This window comes from Chenopodium album, chromosome 4 (assembly GCF_948465745.1).
Source record: "Chenopodium album chromosome 4, dcCheAlbu1.1, whole genome shotgun sequence".
In the NCBI taxonomy this organism is placed as follows: domain Eukaryota; kingdom Viridiplantae; phylum Streptophyta; class Magnoliopsida; order Caryophyllales; family Amaranthaceae; genus Chenopodium; species Chenopodium album.
The window spans coordinates 15791857-15812735 of record NC_137837.1 but is presented as its reverse complement, the minus strand read 5'-3'; the positions used below and the strand labels follow the sequence as shown (position 1 = coordinate 15812735).

At 35.4% G+C, this 20879-nt stretch overlaps 2 protein-coding genes across 3 annotated transcripts; one reads left to right on the top strand and one right to left on the bottom strand.

Annotated features, from left to right (window-relative positions):
* Window positions 1–635: 635 nt before the first annotated feature.
* On the top strand, window positions 636–9101 carry LOC145626755 (uncharacterized). 2 transcript variants are annotated; one of them, XM_081679227.1, is made up of 11 exons: window positions 636–782; window positions 1391–1604; window positions 1719–1891; window positions 5273–5694; window positions 5812–5899; window positions 6122–6453; window positions 6593–7029; window positions 7112–7193; window positions 7528–7689; window positions 8256–8344; window positions 8534–9101. In XM_081679227.1, the coding sequence occupies exons 2-11, from the start codon at window positions 1492–1494 to the stop codon at window positions 8688–8690; spliced, it is 2055 nt and encodes a 684-aa protein (XP_081535353.1). In that variant the 5' UTR covers window positions 636–782; window positions 1391–1491; the 3' UTR covers window positions 8691–9101. The 2 variants fall into 2 exon arrangements, with proteins under 2 accessions (XP_081535353.1, XP_081535354.1); XM_081679228.1 differs by lacking the exon at window positions 636–782 and having other exon boundaries at window positions 1471–1604; window positions 1721–1891; window positions 8534–9100.
* A 743-nt stretch (window positions 9102–9844) lies between these two features.
* LOC145628967 (uncharacterized) lies at window positions 9845–17846 on the bottom strand. Its single transcript, XM_081681415.1, has 8 exons — window positions 17409–17846; window positions 16525–16660; window positions 16293–16362; window positions 16122–16215; window positions 14282–14495; window positions 12734–12875; window positions 11823–11993; window positions 9845–10329 (listed from the first exon to the last, which is right to left on the bottom strand). The coding sequence occupies exons 1-8, from the start codon at window positions 17707–17709 to the stop codon at window positions 10138–10140; spliced, it is 1320 nt and encodes a 439-aa protein (XP_081537541.1). The 5' UTR covers window positions 17710–17846; the 3' UTR covers window positions 9845–10137.
* Between the last annotated feature and the right edge of the window lie 3033 nt (window positions 17847–20879).

Genomic DNA, 20879 nt, shown 5'->3' with positions numbered 1-20879 from the left:
CTTATACCAAAAACATGAAAAAAAAATTATAACTAAAATCTTAAAAACAAGATCATACTGAGAAAATATAAGTTTATCGTCGACAAACACTTAGGGTTCGTTTGGCATTACTGTGTTTTTTGTTTTTCAAAACCATATGATATACGTACTATGTCATAAAATAAATAAAAAATTATTCAAATTTATTAAACTCATAATAATTTTGAAAACTGACAACAGGAATGTGAAAACACTTTTTTCTTGTTTCCAGGTTTTGGTTTTTTGTTTTCTAAAAAATAGAAAACTGATAACAGAAAACGATATCAAACAAGCCCTTAATTTATCTAGTGACATTTTAGTAAATAAATCAACAATTTTAATTAAAATGCGAATACCTTAATTTTATTTACGAAAATGTCATATTAACTTAGATATTTGATTGATTGATTTACAAAAATGTCATATTAATTTAGATATTTTATTGATTGATTTACAAAAATGTCATTAATTTTGTTTATCATGTTAAACTAAGATCCCTCATTTATATTTATATTTATATTTTATAATAGAAAAAATTTGGTTCCTAGAATGAAGGAAAGAAAAAACAGAGTAGCGCGAGACACCTCCACCAAAACTCAAAAATATAAACTCACTATTCTCTCTACACTTCTCTTTCTATACTTCACCCCCACAAGAATCGCTCTCTTCTTCTCTCCTTTCTCTCTCCTCTTTCTTCTTCCTTTCTCTATTTTTTTTTTCTTCTACATTTTCCCCTCCAATTTACACCCAATTCCCAGAATCCTGTAAGTTTTTCTCCTCTTTTTTTTGCATATTTTTTCTGGGTTTTTCTCCTGCTTTATTGCTTCTTGTTTACTTCTTTTTGTGGCGGGAACAATTTGTTCACAATGTTTTTATTTTTTTGTGTTATTATGTCATAGATTACATATTGGGTTAATGTTGTATTGTGATTTTGAACTTGTTTGTACAATTTATGTGTTGTATGCATGAAAGTATTGGATTTTTGTTTCGTTTTTTTGTTTCAATTGTTTTTTTTTTTTATTTTGTTGGGGTTTGTTCATGTTTTAGGGTTTTGGATAGATGATCGCTGCTTGTTTGTGTTGCATTGCTGTTGTATAATGCCCAATTTCTGCCTCTGATTGCTGAATATGTTAATGGGTATTGCATGATTTGTACCGTTTGTGGTTAATTTTGCTGGGTTTTTGTTGATTTTGTGAGGTACGCTTAGGGTTTTTGACTTTTTGTTTTGCATGTAATGATACATTGCTTATTCGGGGTCGTTTTGATTCTGGGTTTTGACTGTTTTTGCGGTGTAACTTAGAATTATTGAGCTGACCATTGATTGTTAGTGGGATAGTTGTAAATTTATCAATTTTTTTTGGTTGTTCTGAAGGCATGCTAGGGTTTGCTTTTCGCCTCCATTGACACATTGCTCGTGGGTGGGTGTGTCAAAGTGTTGGGCATTAATTGCTGACTTTTTAATTGAGTTGGACAATGCCGCTGCTCAAGAGGAAGCCATTCTCATTGTTAGAGCCCCCCAGTGATTTACAGCCCCGAGAGCTTGTCTTTCAAATTCGATTTACCAAAGAGATCTTTCGAGATTATCAGTATCCTCACATATGATTTAAATTGAGTAAATGATTTATGTATTGCTTTTATTTATTTATTTATTTATGTATTTGATCCCCCCTTCTCTCTTTGGATTCCTTGATTCTAAATAGAGAATACTTGAAGCGGATAAATCTGTATCGCCAAAGAATATGGACATGTAAAGTAACTGGAAAGTCTAATTTTACATTTGAGGAGGCTTTGGTCTCAGAGCAGCGTGCATCAGAGAAAGTTCAGCAGTTTCCTGAAGAGTTTATTGTTCCTACACTGCGAACTATTCAATATAGTAAGAGCTGCTACTTACACTAGTTTATTACATTGCGAACTATTCAATATAGTAAGAGCTGCTACTTACGTTATTTTATTAGTTACTTCCTTTAGCTGTGCTAAATTGATTTCTGCTGATATATATGCATATGCAAATATCATAAGCCATTGTTTTTGTAGTGCCTAAGATTTGGCTAAGGAATCAGTAACTGCAGGCATATCCTTGAACTAATTGTTTATGGAGTTGTCTGACTTGCCTCTGCTTGTTTTGCCCTGTAATTTCTGTCTTTTTCAACCTATCCTTCAGTTTAGTCCTTTCTTTATGAAGTTGTTTCTTGCAATGTTGAAATGGCAGGGTGCAGATTGACCCCCCCCCCCTCTCTCTTTCTCTTTCTCTCTCTCTCACTCTCATTATATATATATATATATATATATATATATATATATATATATATATATATATATATATATATATATATATATATATGTATGTATATGTATATGTATATATATATACATATTACAAGAGCGGGAGAAGAGGGGTGGTTACATATAATAAGGAAGGAAAGGTGTGCAGAGGAGTGCATTGGGAAATTTGTTCCTGTAGATAGTGTTTCAGCAGTAAATGTAAATATATAACATCTCTGACTTTGTGAATAGCACTAGATGATATGGTCTTCCAATTCTGGAACCAGTACTTGGCTAAGCCTAGCTGAAATTGCAACCCTTGTTTGTGGCTTGGGTTGGCTGGGCTAGTCTTACCTACCTAGATATTTAAATTAGCGTAGACTACAGTAGTACTTTAGAAGGATGTATTACTCCATATACCCAAAGGATGAGGTCTTGAACAGGTTTTAAAGAGGATTTACTACTGTACTCATCCTATATACTCACTGTCCTGGAGAATAGGTTCTGGACAATCTTTGAATCTAGTTAAGTGATTTAATGTGCTCAAAAGGCTCTCTTTTTCCTTGCTGCTGGAGCTGTTAAAGTAAGCGCAGTACAAGCATTGACCTCTCGACTTTCTGAGCTATGCTTGTTAAGACTTTGTCTAAGATGAGGAGATAAATCAGATAATGGAGTGGTGACTATTTTGAGATCTGGGATATATATATATATATGTGTGTGTGTGTGTGTGTGTGTGTGTGTGTTTATTTCTCTCAAGCAGCTTGGCTTTGATTTTGTTGTGGGTATATGAGTCACAAACTGTGGAAAGTAACTCCAGACGAACTGTTTCAGTGACCCTCCCAAGTTCTTTCTTCTTTTCTCATATTATATAGGATGGCTTGGGTCAACACATATATGACTAGCTGCATTCAATTCCTATGGGAAGGATATCTTTGAATAGTAACATGACAACCTGATCATCAATGAAAAATCAGAGGCAATTCACACTGCTATGTTCTCCTCGACTTTATTTTGCTGAGTTCTACTTAATATTGTTGAACTTAACTTGTTTTTGCTGATTTTGCTCTAATAAAATATGAGGAGAACATAGTCTCTCTTAGTCATTTATCGATTAGACTTGTATCATGATTGCTGATATTCATGCAATTAACATTTTCTTTCTGACACTTTCTTTCATAGACTTCAATAAGAATTTTTTTTCTAACTCCCATTACATATATCTTCTCCATTGCCTAAGCAAGACTTGGTTCATATAGTGAAATAGAGAAATCATAGCCTTCCATAGAAAAGATCTGCAATGGAACTTTATTGATTTAAGTTATGAAGAAGAAAATGGAATTGGGTTAAAGTCATAAAATGGAACAAAATCTTATCAGGTTTTTTAGTTCACTATCTTTCAGTGGCTAGGATGTTGACTGGAAAATAGACTTTATTGTAGTTACTCCAATATGATCTGGAGTGTCATTAGATTAAGTTTACAGATGTTGGATGAACAGAGACATGTATTGTTTTCCGACTATCCCTTAGGGTAGGGGGCTAGGGGCTAAGGAGATAGCACATTTAGTGACAACTTAGAATTCATGTAGAAAAATTGTGGAAAAATAGATACCATGGCCTGGAAAGTTTGTATTTGACAGGCTACAATATATATAGAGGGTCTCTCCTACAGTTCTTGTCCTAGCTCACCTGAAGTTGTGATCTATAGAGAATTTGTGAGGTCATGCTAGTGCTGGTTTGCTTGCAAATTAGTTAGCTTCAGCTTCTATAGGAGCATCTTGTAGTTGGTTTGTTGGTGACTTTCTCAAGTGCTTCATGCGCAAGGTACTAGTTGTGGATGTGTTTCTTTATATTATCATCTTTTGTTGAATCAAAGAGTCTCTCCTAAAGGAAGAGATTGATTGTAACACCTCTATATTGAACATTATTCAGATGTCTAGGCCTATGTAGAATGTCTGGGATCTGTTATGTCAATTTTCTGTAATATTTTTCTTCATTTTCAATATGCAACCCTTTTTGTTGATACACGTAGTTAGCTATGGACTCAGGGTCTTTAAGGGCATATTTTTTATTATTCGTAAGGGATGGAAAAAGGGAGATTTTTGTTGATGACTACACGGAATAATCACTTTTGGTTCATGTAGCCGACCCCATTTATGGGATTAGACTTTAATTGATTGATTGATTCTTACCTCTTACGTCCCTACTTCAATTCTTTCATGCTTCTAAGTTGTATCATGTTGGGTTACTTGTGTTTCTCTGATAAAGCCTCTTTGTGAATTTGACGGCCTTGTAATTTTGTCCTGCTATACTCCGGGAAAATCCAAGTCAGGGGGAGAAAGCTTAAGCATCATTCATGTACTTTTGCGTAATAGCTGAAAAGATTTCACACGGCAGCTGCTTGGAATCTTGGATGCTAATATGTGTGCTTACTGCAATGAGGTCGTTGCATTGAATCATTGATATCCCCTGGGGCTTCCCCACCTCCCCCTCCCCCTCCTCCCCTCCTTTTCTTTTCTTTTTTTTTTCTTTTTACATGACTGACATTCTTGAAAAACTCAAATTACTTGATGGTGTTCTACTGTTCTATTTACAGAGTATTATGCTACTAGAATCCCCCCCCCCTCTCTCAAAGATACTAGTAATAATGAAATTTGAAATGGGTTGTATATAGCCTGTTATGACTTATGAGTTTCATCTCTCCAATTGCAATTTACCATGAGCCTGAAATTGTCTGTTGTCTTTCCTTTTGGTTGGGGACATTGTATTAATCAACACCCTGAGACGAATATGCATTGTAGAACAATACAAAGCAGTGAGTGTGTGGTGTCTTCCCTAGATCGGAAAGGAATAAGGTCTTGAAGCATGATATTGCTGTTGAGTCGTTTTTTACAGCATACTTTATTTGCTCTATTTGCTCTTCCCAGAATCCCAGCTACAAGTTTTTGAAACTCTGCTGTTGTACATGCTCAAGTAGTATTCTTCTTCATTGCAGGTATGCTTCCGCTAAGCGATTTGGTCCGCAAAATTAAAGCAGAGCTGCAAGAAAGCCTGGTTGAGGGTGCAAAGTTGCAAGGGAAGAAGGATGGTTGTGTACATTCATGCAAGATAATCAAAGTTGTAGATGAGGAAGCAGGCAAAGGTCGTTATGAGGTGGCATGGCTTGATAACGATGACAAAATAAGTGGAACTGCTGTAGTAGGTGAAGAAGACTTTGTTCGTAAAAAACTTCCATTTGGGCGAGAGGTTCTGAAATCTTATATTAGGGAGTCTACATATCGGAGTCTTCCTTGGGTAATTCACAATAATTTGGCATCGAAGTATGGAATTCCTACTGATACACCCGAAGAATTAAAAGGCAAAATTTCTTTTTTGAATGGGTGTGTGATCAAGAACAAGAAGAGAAAGACAAGTAAGGTAAGAGAGAGTAACAACAGACAACCCTCCCCACACACCCATCCTCCCTTTTCCTTGGATGTCTTTTGTTTGATTTTGAGTTGTTAATGAACTTTTGTTTTCTTTGAAAATGATTAGGAACCCCAAGAAGGAAACGCTGGGAAACATAAAAGGAGCAAGGTACAAACAGAGAATGGATCATTCGGTGACAATGATCTGGAGAATGGTGGGTAACAGTGAATATATAGCCATATTGTTCTTGTGGTACTTGGTTGCTCCATTAGGATTTTTCATTTATTTTGTGGTTTGGTGCTGTTAAAAATTTTAGTTAGATGAATACATCTAATAAAGACACTTCGTGCTTCACTTACGTTTTTCACTATTCGTGCTGAATATATCATTGTTTAGAAGTTGTTAACTATATCTATTGTCATCGCTGAAAATACAGGGGATGAATCAATCAAGTATCCAATTGATGACCAGCTTGTGCAGCCTGGTGCTGATGATCCAATTTTCACTGATCGTCCTACCCCATCGAGAGACTTCAGCATACAAATGGATTCTGTTGGAGACCTTTTATTAGTTTGGGATTTTTGTTCTGCTTTTAGTAGGCTGCTCTACTTGTGGCCATTCTCTTTTGAAGATTTTGAAAAGGCAATATGCCACAAAGACAGCAATCTTACTCTTATTGTGGAAACCCATGCAAGTCTTCTTCGCTTGCTTATGAATGACGAAGGACTATATTATATAGTGACCCAGCGTAAGAAGCGTAAACCAAAGGTCAAACATTAATCCTGCTCCTCTTAAAAGCCTCTTTCCTCTATAATTGGCATATTGCCTTTTTTATCCATACCGTGTAATTTGCATTCAGGTTTATCAAGTTTTGTTACTCATCATTTTTTATTTTAATTTTTTTCAGATTACTCTAATTACATGGACAGAATATTTGTGTGATTTTCTTGAAATGATTGACATTTCTGAATTAACCACTCATATACCAACCATAAAGCGTGGCCATTATGGGCTGCTAGAGCCTCCTATCAAATTGAGAATCTTGAAGGAATTGGTTGACCAAGCCATTGCCACTGATCTAGTGAGGGCGAAGATAGATGAGCGGCTCGAAGAACGACAGACACTTGCTGCTTCGAAAAGAGGGGAAGCATTAGAGGAAGGTAAGAAGAAGAGGGAGGCAAAAGAACGTCTAAAGGCTGTTTCTGAAGCCAATGGCATAGTGCCGGAGCAAAATTCAGGTACTGTTGAAGAAGTCACATGTGTAGCAGGGAGTAATGGTGCTGCTTTAGAAAATGGACATGTCGCTGAATTGTCTTCTGAGCAGAAAGATGCATCTCAGAATGGGTTTGTCCCTTCTCTCTTATCAAATGAAATATTCATTTAAAACAGGATATATGTGTTGTGACATCTTCTGGGTTTATTGTAGTGAGAGCAACCATAAAAGCGGCGGACTGAGGGAAAAAACAAAGAAGCTATTGGAAGATCTGGAGAAGAGCAAAGACGAAAGGGTTTGTGTTTTTCTATGTTTCTTTTTCTTTAAAAGTTTGTAGTGGGCGGGGATGAGCCTGCCTTATTGGCTCTCCCCTATCACATGTTCCATATGAGAATTGAACTCCCACTACAGGGACCAGTGATAATAGTCTAAATTGCAATCAGTGTGATTTGTTCTGTATCCGTATGGTGTTTGTGGTTGTCACTGTATGTTTAATATGAATACATGGAAAACCGGATTATATGTGCTAGAGTTTTTATTTTTATTTTTTTTTATTTTTTCCGGGAAGAAGGTGGGGGGGGGGGGGGTTGTTACACTTAACTGATAATGTATTTATGCTTTTACATCAGAAAGATTTTCTTGAAAAGGAAATGGAGAAACGAGTTATTCGGACCAACTCCTTGGGCAAAGATAGAGATTATAACAGATATTGGTTTTTCCGGCGTGATGGGCGAGTATTTGTTGAGAGTTCCGACTCAAAGCAGTGGGGCTACTATTGCAGTAAAGAAGAGGTAATTTCAGTTTCTTACTGCATCCAAGAGTTTAATTTCCCAGTCAAACATTACTGTGAACCTCCTAATGATTTTGTTGACTTGTTCTCTGTTCCTAGAACTTGGAGACACAGGTTGTGTTATTCATAAATATTTATGTTTGAAATGCTATCTCCTTTTCATAATTGGAGTACAAGACATGCTTTTTGAAGGTTGAACTTTGACTAATAATAACTCTCAAATATATTGTTAGTAAAACTTATAAAAATTGTACCCTTGGATTTTGTGCAATGAATACACTTCCATGTTATTATCTAGCGAGAGAAATTAAGAGTCAAAATTGACCTTGAAAAACAGGGTGCCATGAAATTATGAAACGGAGGAGTTTCTGTTTAGTGGGTATATTAGAGAGAGCAAGCATGGCTTACTTTCTCAGCGTTATCTATGGATATTATTTTGGAACATCAAACTTAATCAATGTATTAAATTTTTTAGAATGCATTTATCTAAGAGGAATGTGTTGCAAAGTTTGAGGAGTTTGCTGTTAGTCTTATGTTCTACTGATATGTTTTTATGTTAATCCGCAGCTTGATGCATTAATGGGTTCCTTGAATCCAAAGGGGGAGAGAGAAAGGGCTCTCAAAAAGCAGCTTGACAAGTATTATTCTAGAATAAGGTGAGTGATAAGTGATATCCGTACAATCGTAATTGATCGACCTTTTCCTGTGCTGTCCCCAAGCAGATGGTAAACCTGCTTCGTTTGTGTAGTCACATCACATGCTAGCTATATTTAAGTGACTGTTGTGTCTTAGGTCTGGTTCTTGTCCAAATTTCTATACTTTTTATCTTACAAATTTTCTTGCAGCAAGGAATTGCAGAAGAGATCCAAAGACATTGCCCGGAAAACTGCAATTGAAGATGCAATTCTTAGAAGGTCCACTAGGGTGCGAGCTCCTCCCAAGGATAATCCTTCTTTGGCATTCCTTCAGTATTCCAATAAGTGGAAAGTTTTGATGGGATAGAGTTAGGGCGTGTACTACGTATACGTTTAAGCTAAACCCTACAACCTAATTCAATAGATCACCCAGTGCTGCTTCTAATTTTGCACTGTTACGGATATGTAAAATTTGTTGATTCGGATTAAGGTGCCTCGTAGTTAATTTCATTGGAGGAAATATAATCAAGTTAGAGCTTAGGACTTAGAGACCTCCCTATTTTTGAAAAGACCCGCAAGGGTAGGTTCCGTGGGTATAGTAGTAGACTTCCTACCATGAGAGCATCAGTTTTTGTAATTGACTACGCCCATGATTCTTAATTAGTATTGACAATTATAGTGCATCTGTGCATGTCAAATGTTCATAGCTGTAAGTTTATTTGGTGCGTAATCTTTTGTACTTGGTATTGATATAAAGGCACTTGACTAATAAATAAACAAAATTCAGGACAAAACAGAAGAAATTTAAGATTTCATTTTCTCATGGGGAGGGAAATTTTGCTAAAAGATGGTGATTGAATCACGAGTATAAATTTGTGAATTTTGATAGCTTGACAATAGTCTGGCTTTTTAACTGTCCCATAATAATCACAACTTATTTTGTGGGCAAGAAAGGACTTGCAATATAACAGTGTTAAAGGCGAGAATCTTCTTGTTGATGGTAAAGTTAAGTTGCTATTGTTGATGCTATAGAGCATCAAATTCTTCAGTGCCCATCGCGGATGGGTTGTTCATCAATCCAGTTCTCTGTCAAAGGTATTTGAGGAACTCCTTCAAGTTGTGTCACTTGTGTTAAGTTGTGTGCATCTTTTTACCCATTTGTATATCTCAGCCTAGTTAAGTGACCATGGTCAGGGAATTTTACCGACTGATCAAATAATCATCAACTTCAAGCTTGAAACCATTCAAGGGAAAACAATTCTCTGAAAAGATCTTATAGCTAAAAAGGTTTTAGGAGCATATCACTTGTAAACCACCCAATTTACAATATATAGAAGTTATGATGCAGATATCGCTTTGCGATTAATGTATCCCATCAACTGAATTTCAAATGCTGTGCCAAGTGCTAAGAGTTGCTGAAAATTGAACGTGCATGAAACTAGAGCCATGCCATTCACCAAACAATTTTATACTTCGTAAATACATAGCCAATAGCCATACTGCACAACATTTGAGATACCCTGAAGCCAATTCAAGAGCCATAGCAAGCTAATACTTCATAAAATTAGAGTATCAAGCGCATAAGGTTAATTTTATCTTTCTTTTGGTATCAGCAACACTAAAGCTAAAAGAAAGAAAACAGATGAAGATCTACAGTGACCCTACTCTTCCAGCAAGCAAGCAGTTGCTACATGCGCTTGTTAAGATTCTAAGAAATTCACAATCATCTCTTTGACATACTCAGCATATACATGAAATTAGCTTTACAAACATCTTAATTTTATTCTTTATTAGTTTGGCATCCACCCTGAGCTTCAAGCAATGCTGATGACAGCACGACCAATGATGCTGCCCTGACTGAGATCTTTGTATGCCTTGTCTGCCTCCTCAAAGTTGTATATTTTTGAAACAGCTGAGCTGAGATTAAAGGCGCCTGTTTCTGCCAATTTAACAATCTTGGGTAGGTCCTGTCTAGCTCTTGCTCCGTATGAACCAATAATTTTCACCTGTGGCTCAATAAATAGAAATCAAGATGCATCAGTTACAAAATTCGAGGTAAAAGAAAGACGAATAGAAAAACTTTCATATTTAAGTTGTGTGCAATACTACAAGGGTTGATGGTTTAACCCTCTTGGGCTTGAGTTTAGGTTTGAAATACTTTGTCTGGCCTATAGTATTGCAAATTTGCAATAGGGGTATTGAATATTGATCAAGGTGTTCAAAGTGGGGTGTGTTAGGTGAAGATTTCATAATGGTTTTCTGACAACCATAATAACCTTTTAATCTCAACTATCCATTATACGGAGTATAGTATATTTTCAATTTAACCATTCATTAATTCTACTTTTGCAAAAAAATAAACAAAATACACATCTTTTTTCCTCAAGTAAAATTAACAATGGTGAATGCTTTTGAGGAAATCCTACAAATAATAGCATGTTTAATAAGTGGTAAAAAATGGAAGTAATTGGAATGGAAGTTGTAAGTTTGTATTAGATGTTAATGAAAATAAGTTAACAATTATTGGGAAGAGAAGTCCTACAAATACCCTCTATGTATCACTTTGGTGGGATTAATAGCATGTTTGATAAGTGGTGATAAATAGTAGTAATGGGAATGGAAGCTGTAACAAAAGTTAATGCCCATTCCCAAAGTAAATGGTAACTCATCCCAAATCATCTGTTACTTTTCTACAACTTCTCATGGGGGGTATTGTGCCATGGTTTTAAATCACAAATGCAGTCATGATCACAGTAACATCCACGAAACCACATTTGCATGCGATGCATGTAGTTTGCACCTACTTAAACATGACATATTTAGAAGAGAAAAAAAAAATTGCAATGTGGTCACACTTCAGTGATGTGGTCATGGATTGCGACTATGGACATCAGGTTGTTACTTTGTTTGCAAAATTACATTTAGATTCAACACCGGCTTTCAAAGGGGCTGTGAACGGTTTTTAATACTCATCTCAATCCCCAAAATTAACCCCAAATCCCTTAAACAAACAAGGAAAATGCTCATTTTGGGATTAGAATCCTATCTCGACCCTTTCTCTCTCTAAACAAAGCCCTGTATGGATATGATAGGAAGAACTGAAGAAGGCAAAATAATTTGGAGTTGTCGTAGAGATGGGGTGGCAGGGGACTAGGCCGGGTATTGGGATGGTTATATTTTTCTATTTTCTTTTCAATATAATTATTTCTATTGGCTGATCGATAAAATATACCCAAGATAAATCACCTTTGGCCAACTATATGCTTACAGGAGACCCAAGATAAATCACCTTTGGCCAACTATATGCTTACAGTAGATGAAGCACATATACATTTGTAAATGTACTGTGGTGCTCAATTTCCTCACTTCAGAATTTCAATTTATTTATGCTTTTAGCCAATTTTCTTATTCTATAAATCGACAGATAACAATAACTTAGCCAAACTAGCATGTTATAAAAAACAATTTGTTAAACTACCAGATTAAATGTGCAACACACCTGTCTACGAACAAGACGATTTATATCAATCTCTCCTCTAGCCCTGGAATCTGCAAGACCAATCATGACAGCTTTTCCTCCATCACGAACACTTTGTGTGCACTGTTGGAAAGTTTGTGGTTTTCCCAGAGCCTCAATGGCAATGTCAACACCAGCTCCCCCAGTTATTTCCTGCAAAGACAATTGGAAAGCAAGTTCAGCTTAATAATCAAATAACCTTATCGTGAAATGCATGAAAACATTAGCACATTGATAATGTAATAACAAGCTTTACATTAAATTTAATTTGACAGCATCTTAAGGCCGAAGTGAGAAAACAAGAGGATATACAGCATATACTAACACTTAAAAATAATGCATATAGAACAAAATAACATGTGGACAAAAATAAAATGTCTGGAAATTAGCTGAGAAATGCCAGCAGAACATTCAAAGCTTTGAGTAGTTCTCAAGGGTCCCAGTAAGAATGTCCAAAATCACAGAAAATCAAATGCTTTGTATATATGAATAAAAAAAATGCCAAAAAACTCAACCAGAAGCATTTGATCACAAGATATCCATTGGAGCAACCATCATGAAATTTCTTAATCGGATGATAAATTTTTTGGCATAAACGGGAGGAAGTAGGATTAAGGTCATCATACTTTAAGAGTACGATGAATGTACAAGCAGAATACAAACTGAGCATAGCTCACAGCCATAATCAAAAACCCATCTCAAAGAGAATTTGCAGGTCAACAATGTATTGTGAAGAAATATACTTCAGTATTTCTATTTTTGCCGTAGTCTCAAGCAGATCTGAATCCATAACATAAAACCAGTCTCAAATATGAAGACTTACGTGCACATGTAAACAAGTAGTCTCAAAGGCATATAAATTTATAAGCTAACAGAAGGGTTAAGTACATCACTTTAATTTTTTCAACTGCATCTTCTTTCAGAGAATTAACCGTGTGGGTGGCACCAACATCCTTAGCTTTCATGAGCTTTTCATCACTAATGTCCACAGCAATGGTGGCAGAAGCACCAAAAGCACGGGCTATCTGCAAACAGCTGAGACATGCATCTATTGTCATATACTCCCATCATCCAAAGTTGAACAGCAAAAAGATTAGTCAATAATTAAAATATAACAACGTTGGTTACCTTACAAGTAACTTACACTATGCATATACAATGACTTTCATCCTCAAGAATGAGAAGTCTAACAACTTTCAAGAGCTTCATAACCATATATATGTTCTAGTGCAAGCATATTTAAATCTACCACAACAAGGTGGATCTGCCCTGCTACAGTGGAGGGACATTTTCAAGTGAAGCATGTAACTCTTAGGACTTAGAAGAACAATCCCTGGATAAATGCAGTCTTTTGATATCTACAACTACACTATTGATGTGTGGAATTAACTAAGTGAGTGGTTTTTTTTCATCTTCACGCACAAATCAGCTAAGTTCTACATAGGAGTCAGTAAGAGAATTGCACTTTTATTTCATTCCCAGCAACTAAATATTCTAGGAGTAGTAGATTTCACCCTTTCCCCATCTAAAATAAAAAATTTATTTTAAAGAAATAACAAGTCGGATTGATTCGGGTCGGGTTTGTAACAGGTCGGGTTGAAATTCGAGTCGAGTTTGTAGCAGGTCGGGTTAAATTCGGGTCGGGTTAGGAACAGATCGAGTTGAATTCGGGTCGGGTTAGGAACAGGCTGGGTTGAATTCGGGTTTTAACAGGTTAAAACGGGTTTGGGTCAATTTCGGTTCAGGTCGGGTTCGGTTCAGGTCAATAATTTACGAGTTACATTCGGGTTGGGTCGTCTCTAGGTCGGTTAATGTTCGGGTTCGGGTCTCAAATACTCGGGTCTAGGGTTGGTTTCAGGTCAGGTTCGGGTCACCATTTTTTTCGGGTTCGGACGGGTCAGTTAATAAGTCCGGTTAGGGTCGGTATTTCGGGTCGGGTCATCTTTTGACAGCTCTAGTTCTGTGCATAGCTGAGTTAATATTGCTTTAGGGCATAGAGACTATGGGGGAAGAAAAGCGTCAGAAAACAAGGTGGGCAAGTGTGGGCCCCACTTTGTGAAAAAAGGTATTGAGAAAAATTACTAACGAAAAGTTGTATATCAACTTAGCTCTAAGACACACCAAGATGATACTCCATATGTGAATAGTTTAGTGGATTGAATTGTCCTGCGCAATTGCTCTCCTACAAATAAACCAGATTAATAGCAGCTTTATTACTTATTAACCACTCAGAGTTACAGTAACCATGCAAGCAACCAAGATTTTAGATTTTTAGAATCAAGTCTGCCAGGCCAGTTCAAGAACAAGAGAGACACTATTGAAGATGAAGATCTTAGAGATGAACTGATGAACCTAATTGTATGAAACTAAAAAATCCAGCATACAAAAAATAACTACTCCTTAGCAACAAACTGCACTAAATGAAAATTTCTGACACATACCTGGAGCCAACGCCTCCAATACCAATCACAGCAACAGAATCCCCACCACGCATTTCAGCAGCATGAACCATAGCACCATAAGCAGTGAATACTGCACAGCCTAAAATTGCTGACTCGGTATATGGCAATGTGTCCGGCAGAACAGTTACGCCATGAGCTGGAATTACACAGTATTCTGCAAGGCCTCCCATGCTGTACATGTACACTGGTTTCCCTGCAAAGGTTGACACCTTAAATAATCAGTCACATGCAGATTGTTGAGTAGAAACTTAAGTTATGAATCTGCAGTGGGAGATGAAATTTGTTAAGAGACTTAACAAGTTCATACTCATAATAAGGAGCACACTGTTTTAAATTACTACAATAGAAGGTATTTTAGTTGTTTAGGATACCAATTCACGTAAGAGTTGACTTAGGTATATTAGAGAATAGAGATACCTAACTCATTGAGCTCCCATGGATGCTGAATCCAATTGCTAACCTCATGACAAGGAACTAATAATGGGTTTCAAGCTTCTAACATTTCAGGTGAGCTAAAGGTTATCGACTTATCGTAGAGTAAAGGAGGTATTGCATGTTGCATATCTCATTAGCTGTGAAATCAAACAGTGTTTGACATCATGGGTACTTATTCTCAAAGGAGAAGACTTTATGGCAATTGTTTTCCAAGTTATCAATATGGCAATTTGGCAGAAAAATACAGAGAATGTCTCTTTTTATAACCTATATGCATGCCAACATAAAGAAAATAAAAAATGCATAGAATGGAGCATACAAAAAAATCAAGTATGTGTGAACCAAAAATAAATTCAACACACCCCACAGAGCACCCCATGAGGAGTGCATTACTTTATCCCATAAAGAGGCTAGAAAAATTTAATTAAAAAAAAGAGGAAAAAAAAATGATTATGTCTCCTCAATAGAATGATATAAACTGCACATGTGAGAAGATTGCCCTGTTTGGCCTCCAAACTCTCAAATTCTCATTATTAGTAAATTTTTTAAGCTAACAACCCAGAAAATACTTTCACCCGCTTCAGAACCTTAGTCTTCCAAATATAGGTAGAAGGAGAGATTCTAAATTTGGAGTTGTTTCAATGTGGTTAGCATTTAAAAGGAAAGACAAGCAAAAGACCCCAAGGAAGCTAGCCACACTATCCTATCATCCATCTTGGAAAATCTGAAAACAAACAGATTCAATGCTTCACAAATACTCCGTAGTAAGCTCTCCTAAGACCTAACTCCTAGATTCCTAGTCATGACTCATAGGTGTCCCTCATAATTACTCCCAACATTTCGTAATAATTGCAACATTTTCCTTCTACATCCTTTTCATAATAAGTGCAACACTTATATATTTGGTAAGGAACTATACCTACTAATATTTTATCATTTTTCTCTCCCACCTTGCACAAATATTTTATTATTTCTCTCTCCTACCAACCCCACCCACTCTACTTATTATTATTATTATTATTATTATTATTATTATTATTATTATTATTATTATTATTATTATTATTATTATTATTATTATTATTATTATTTCTCTATCCTACGAACTATACTCTATAAATTGTTTTTATAGTACCTACCCCTTAATTATCCTAAAAATTTGTGTAATGTCTAGTGTTGCAATTATTACGAAATGGAGGGAGTAACTATTTAAGCAAAACAAAAAAATAAAAAAAAATTGCTACAGATATCACACATAAACAACATTGAGGTTTTTTTTAATAATGAAACATGGAAGTAGGCGGTAAATACTAAACTCTTGCTAAAGTATAGAAGCTTGAAGTAAAATGATACTGTAATGTTTGGTAACGATGACACTACTCACCATTGCTTCTAAGAAATAGCCTTGTTTCACCGTCATAAAGAGTTCCTTTTGCTCGATTATATGCAAAAAAATCCTCACAGAGATCATCTTGCCCCTATTTTGCATAAAACTATGTAAGTAGCAAAATATACAATTGAAAGGAAGTTAAAAAAAAACACACATTAAATCTACCTTTGAACAAAAGTTACAGTTACCACAAGGCATGATAAAAGCTCCAACAACATGTGATCCAATAGGACATCTGCGAAATTAAGTATTGCTCGCAGCTATTGTCAAGTCTATACATAAGAAATCACACATTATGCATCGCACCATGGATTCTATCATATAGCATATCGAAAATACTCATAATTTGAAATTAAAATAACTTCTCAGTAAGAATTTAAGAACATGGTTAATCAACCTTTCCACAATTCTGCTATCGGTAAGAGGACCATGTTCTACGATTTCACCCGTGATCTCATGGCCAAGGATGCAAGGGCTGGCAAATGGAAGTTCACCTTTTATCACATGAAGATCAGAGTGGCATACTCCACATGCTGCACACAGTATATTGCAAATTTCAGAACAAGTCCAACAATTTCTCATCGCTCAACCTTACCAAGCCTTTAAAAATACAAATATATACCCCCTTCATCCAATCATATACAAGCATAGCAGGACACACAATAATATCAAATACTTCGTAATAATCCTGATTAAATTTTACAGTCTTTCATATGTATTTTCCATCTTTGACCATAACTTTTTCTCGTTGTAGATGATTACAGATAATACAAATAACTTCGCAAAGCTCGATTTGACCCATAAAATCAAACTGGGGTCAAATAAAAATGTACTTGCTTTACATTAAAGTTGATTTTGAAACGAATATAAAGCAAATAATAAACAGTTGCAAAATAAAAATGCTACTACACCTATTTTGAAGAACTGGCTCATTACTAACACAATTCAGACGCCTTAGCTCAGTTTTCTCAAACAAAATCATACATTTCTTAATATATGCATCACTTCTGACTACCTTCACTCAATTTTTTTTTTCTTTTTTTTTTGGAAAATTCATAGAAAAAAGCTAAAATCAAACAATCATCAAATCACAAACGCAAACAAATTAAGATTTAAAAAAAAAAACAAATAAATAAATAAATTCCCATTGCATGTAATATTCATAATTCATTTATGCTGAAATTCATACAACAACAATAATCTTTAAAAAAAATAAAATTTAGATGAAATGACAAAAACCCAACAAAATTAAAATAAAGGAAGTATAGAAAAACTAAATACCCTTGGTTTTAACTAGAATTTCATTAGCTTTAGGACGAGGCATTTGAAAATCTTCAATAACAAGAGGTTGATCTGGTTTTGTAAACATCACACCTCTCATGAACGAAGCTCCAGCACCACTCACATTATACGAAGACGAAGAAAACGAAGCAGATGAAGGAGGAGAAATCATCTGCGACGAAGAACAAGAGCTTGAAGAATGATGATGATTAATGGAAGAATTAGTGAAAATTGACCTTGAGATTAAAGATGGGTTTGAGATTATTCTTTTGATGATTGATTTTCGGGTTATTGACGCCATTGAAATTGGGAATTGGAGATATCGGTTGAATTAGGGTTTGAATTGGGATTGAATTGAAGGTTTTTGATGAATGATAATGGTGGTAAGAGAGAGAAAGAGAGTTGGTAATAAGAAGGTTGATTAAAAAAATGTAGTAAGCAGAGTGACGTACAGTATTATATAATTTTGAAATTATATTTATATTTATATTTAAAGTTTAGGATTAGGATTAAATTGATGATTGTGCTATGATGTAGACTTTTTTTTTTTTTTTTGGACAAGGTGGGTTAAAGGAGGTTATAAACTTAGGCCCCGTTCTTTAGAGTTGCTCTGCCTGCTTTGCTCTGCTGAACCCTGCTCTGCTCTGCTCAAATCAAATCTGCCCAAAAGAAATTTACTCTGCTCTGCTCGGCTCTATTTTCAAATAATAATTAATAATAACAACAATAATAATTAATATTCAATAATAATACTTAATATTGTATTGATGATAATAATAATATATTATTTTGAATAATTATAATAATTATTAATATTAAAAATAGTTTTAATAGTTATTAATATTACGAATAATTAATATTTATTAATCATAATAATAACTAATAATAATATTTAATAATTTAAACTATTAAGAATTAATAATTCATAATATTATTAATTAATAATTTCTAATAATTAAAACAATTCTTTCAAAAAAATAAATAATAATAATAATAATAACAATTAATAACAATTTATTTTATAAACATTTGATATCAGAATCACAATTTGTAGAAACATTTTATGTGGGTATTGATTGTTAGTTCATTGAGTTGAATTATTTTTCAAATCTTTCCAGACATTTTAAGATTTAAAAAAAGAGAGGTTGTTTTCAAGTATTACTTTGTATATTATTATTATTATTATTATTATTATTATTATTATTATTATTATTATTATTATTATTATTATTATTATTATTATTAGGGTAAAAAAATATATGATTAAGACAAATTTATAAGTAAAATCATTATTACTCATTAAATCATTTTATTTTAAAATTTTTGTAAAATAAATATATGTAAATTAACAATAACAATAACAATAACAATAATAGTATTAATAATAATGTTGAAATCAGCTCTGCTCGGCTCAGCTCTGCTCTGTTATGCTATCTTGAAATCTGCTCTGCTTTGCTCTGTCCAGAAGCTCAAAAGAACAGGGCCTTATAACTCGGTAGCTCCCAGCCAACTCGAGGTTACAAATAAAGTAGAGGGGATCAAAATTTGGATTGAGCCGGGTCGGGCTCATGTATATAATCTTTGTGCACAAACTGGTAAAATTGTGTTGGCTTTATCGGGCATAAAACGGATTTTGCGGGTTTTTTCGGGTCGGGCTCGGATTTTGAACTAAAAATGCATTTTTAGCCTTGTCCAAACCTGCACTTTTTTCAGGTTAAGTTAGTGGACGGACCATTGATGATCACCTCTTAAATAGAGCAACTAGATAGTTTGACTCTCATAATCATCCTAACACGAGAAAATAAACAGGGGTGGGGATACAACATTCATATCATGTTAAGGAAAACAAATTAGGGGTTTGTCGATTTCTTTCATGGATGTTTGTCATTAAATGATTATAGTTTGTTCCTTTTCGTTTCTTGGACATGCAAAAAAATGTCTGGGGTATTTTTTTACCCTTCTTGCTCTTCACCTTTGACATACGTGGCCTTCCATGGTTTCCTTGTATTGGAGGAGAGCTTGAGTAGAGGGTGTAGAAGTAGAAGGCATGTGGTTGGATACAAGAGGCATGGGGCCCTTCATTAGAACCTACATAGTACATATTCCACTTCTACTAAATCAATGGTCTGAGTTTGGAGAAACTTATGTTTCGAAAACAAAAGTCAAAGTAGCGATAGGGACGGAGAATGATTCAGAACGTTCTGCGATCCTAAATCATTCTTGTAACGCCGATACCTGCAAAACTAGCATTAGTTAAAATAGATAAGAGAGTTAAGAAACGCGTATCTTGCACCGTCGAGCCCACGTCTCTGGAAGTAACCGATTTGTTGCTGCATTTTGCTGTCGTGACAACCTTCCACAAGCTAGGGAACGCCATCTTGCTGCTTTGATGTTGATATGTCCACGCGTCTCTGAACAAAGAGCTTTGAGTAATATGCCCACGCGTCTCTGAGCAAGAGCTTCAATGATATGTTCACGCGTCTCTGAACAAAGAGCTTATTTTGTTTGACGATCTTTCTCAAGCTAGGGGATACCGCCTGAAAACTGCTACGCCTGTAACTGCCTCCAATTCCGCCGTGATAGTCTTCTGCAAGCTAGAGAACCCTATCGAAGATTGCTTCGCCCGAAACGACCTTCTAGCGCTTTGTGACCATCCTCCGCAAGCTAGGGAACATGATCAAAGATTGCTTCGCCTGAAGCTATCCTCATTTGTTGCGATAACACTCTGAAGAGTATCACCGAAGACCAACGCCTGTCGATCCTTTAAAGTTCACTTGAACTTTGCTTTTGCTATGCCAGTGCATTGCTGCTTGTGAATCAGTATGTCGGTGCTTCTGAATTGTGAACCTGTATGTTGGTGCCTATGTTGCTGTTTGTGAACCAGTATGTCGGTGCCTTTGCAGTGAGCCAATGTTTAGGCGCTTTAAGCTAAGTGAGATGATCATTTATTAGGTCGATCACTTAATGCGATTATAACCGAGCCGATTACTAAATCATGTCAAATTGCTTAAAGGGGCTAACTGGCGTACCAAGGAACCCAAAATTGTTGTATGAGGTCGAAATAATCATTCTGAAGGGCTTCGCGTTTTGTCGCCGCTGCAAAGTCTCTAGCGCTGCGATTTTGCCCTATCGCTCGGCGATAGAGCTGTCGTGCGACGCTGCAGTCGGGATTTTCGTATAAATCCTTTTTCTTCCTCATTTTGCTGCTACTGCTTCATTTTCATTCGAGTTCGCAGCGAAAACTTCAAATTTCTCATTCTCGCTCGTTTCTCAACACTCAAATTTGTTGCAAATCAAAGCTTTGTTCATCTAGTTTGATGATCTATGTAAGTTTTTTCCCAACTCACTCGAATTTTGATGAATTTCGTTCATGTTTGTTCACAAATTCATTGAAAATTCGAAATTTATATTGCTCAATTTGCTTTGTTTACCAAATTTTATGCCATGAAATTGCTTGATTATGTTTATATA

Coding starts and splice junctions, on each gene's coding strand:
- LOC145626755 (XM_081679227.1), top strand. CDS start 1,492: ATGCCGCTGCTCAAGAGGAAGCCATTCTCATTGTTAGAGCCCCCCAGT. Junction 1,605..1,718: donor GAGATCTTTCGAGATTATCA/GTATCCTCACAT, acceptor GATTCTAAATAG/AGAATACTTGAAGCGGATAA. Junction 7,030..7,111: donor AAAGATGCATCTCAGAATGG/GTTTGTCCCTTC, acceptor GGTTTATTGTAG/TGAGAGCAACCATAAAAGCG.
- LOC145628967 (XM_081681415.1), bottom strand. CDS start 17,709: ATGGCGTCAATAACCCGAAAATCAATCATCAAAAGAATAATCTCAAAC. Junction 16,661..17,408: donor AATTCTAGTTAAAACCAAGG/GTATTTAGTTTT, acceptor TACTGTGTGCAG/CATGTGGAGTATGCCACTCT. Junction 16,363..16,524: donor GATAGCAGAATTGTGGAAAG/GTTGATTAACCA, acceptor TTAATTTCGCAG/ATGTCCTATTGGATCACATG.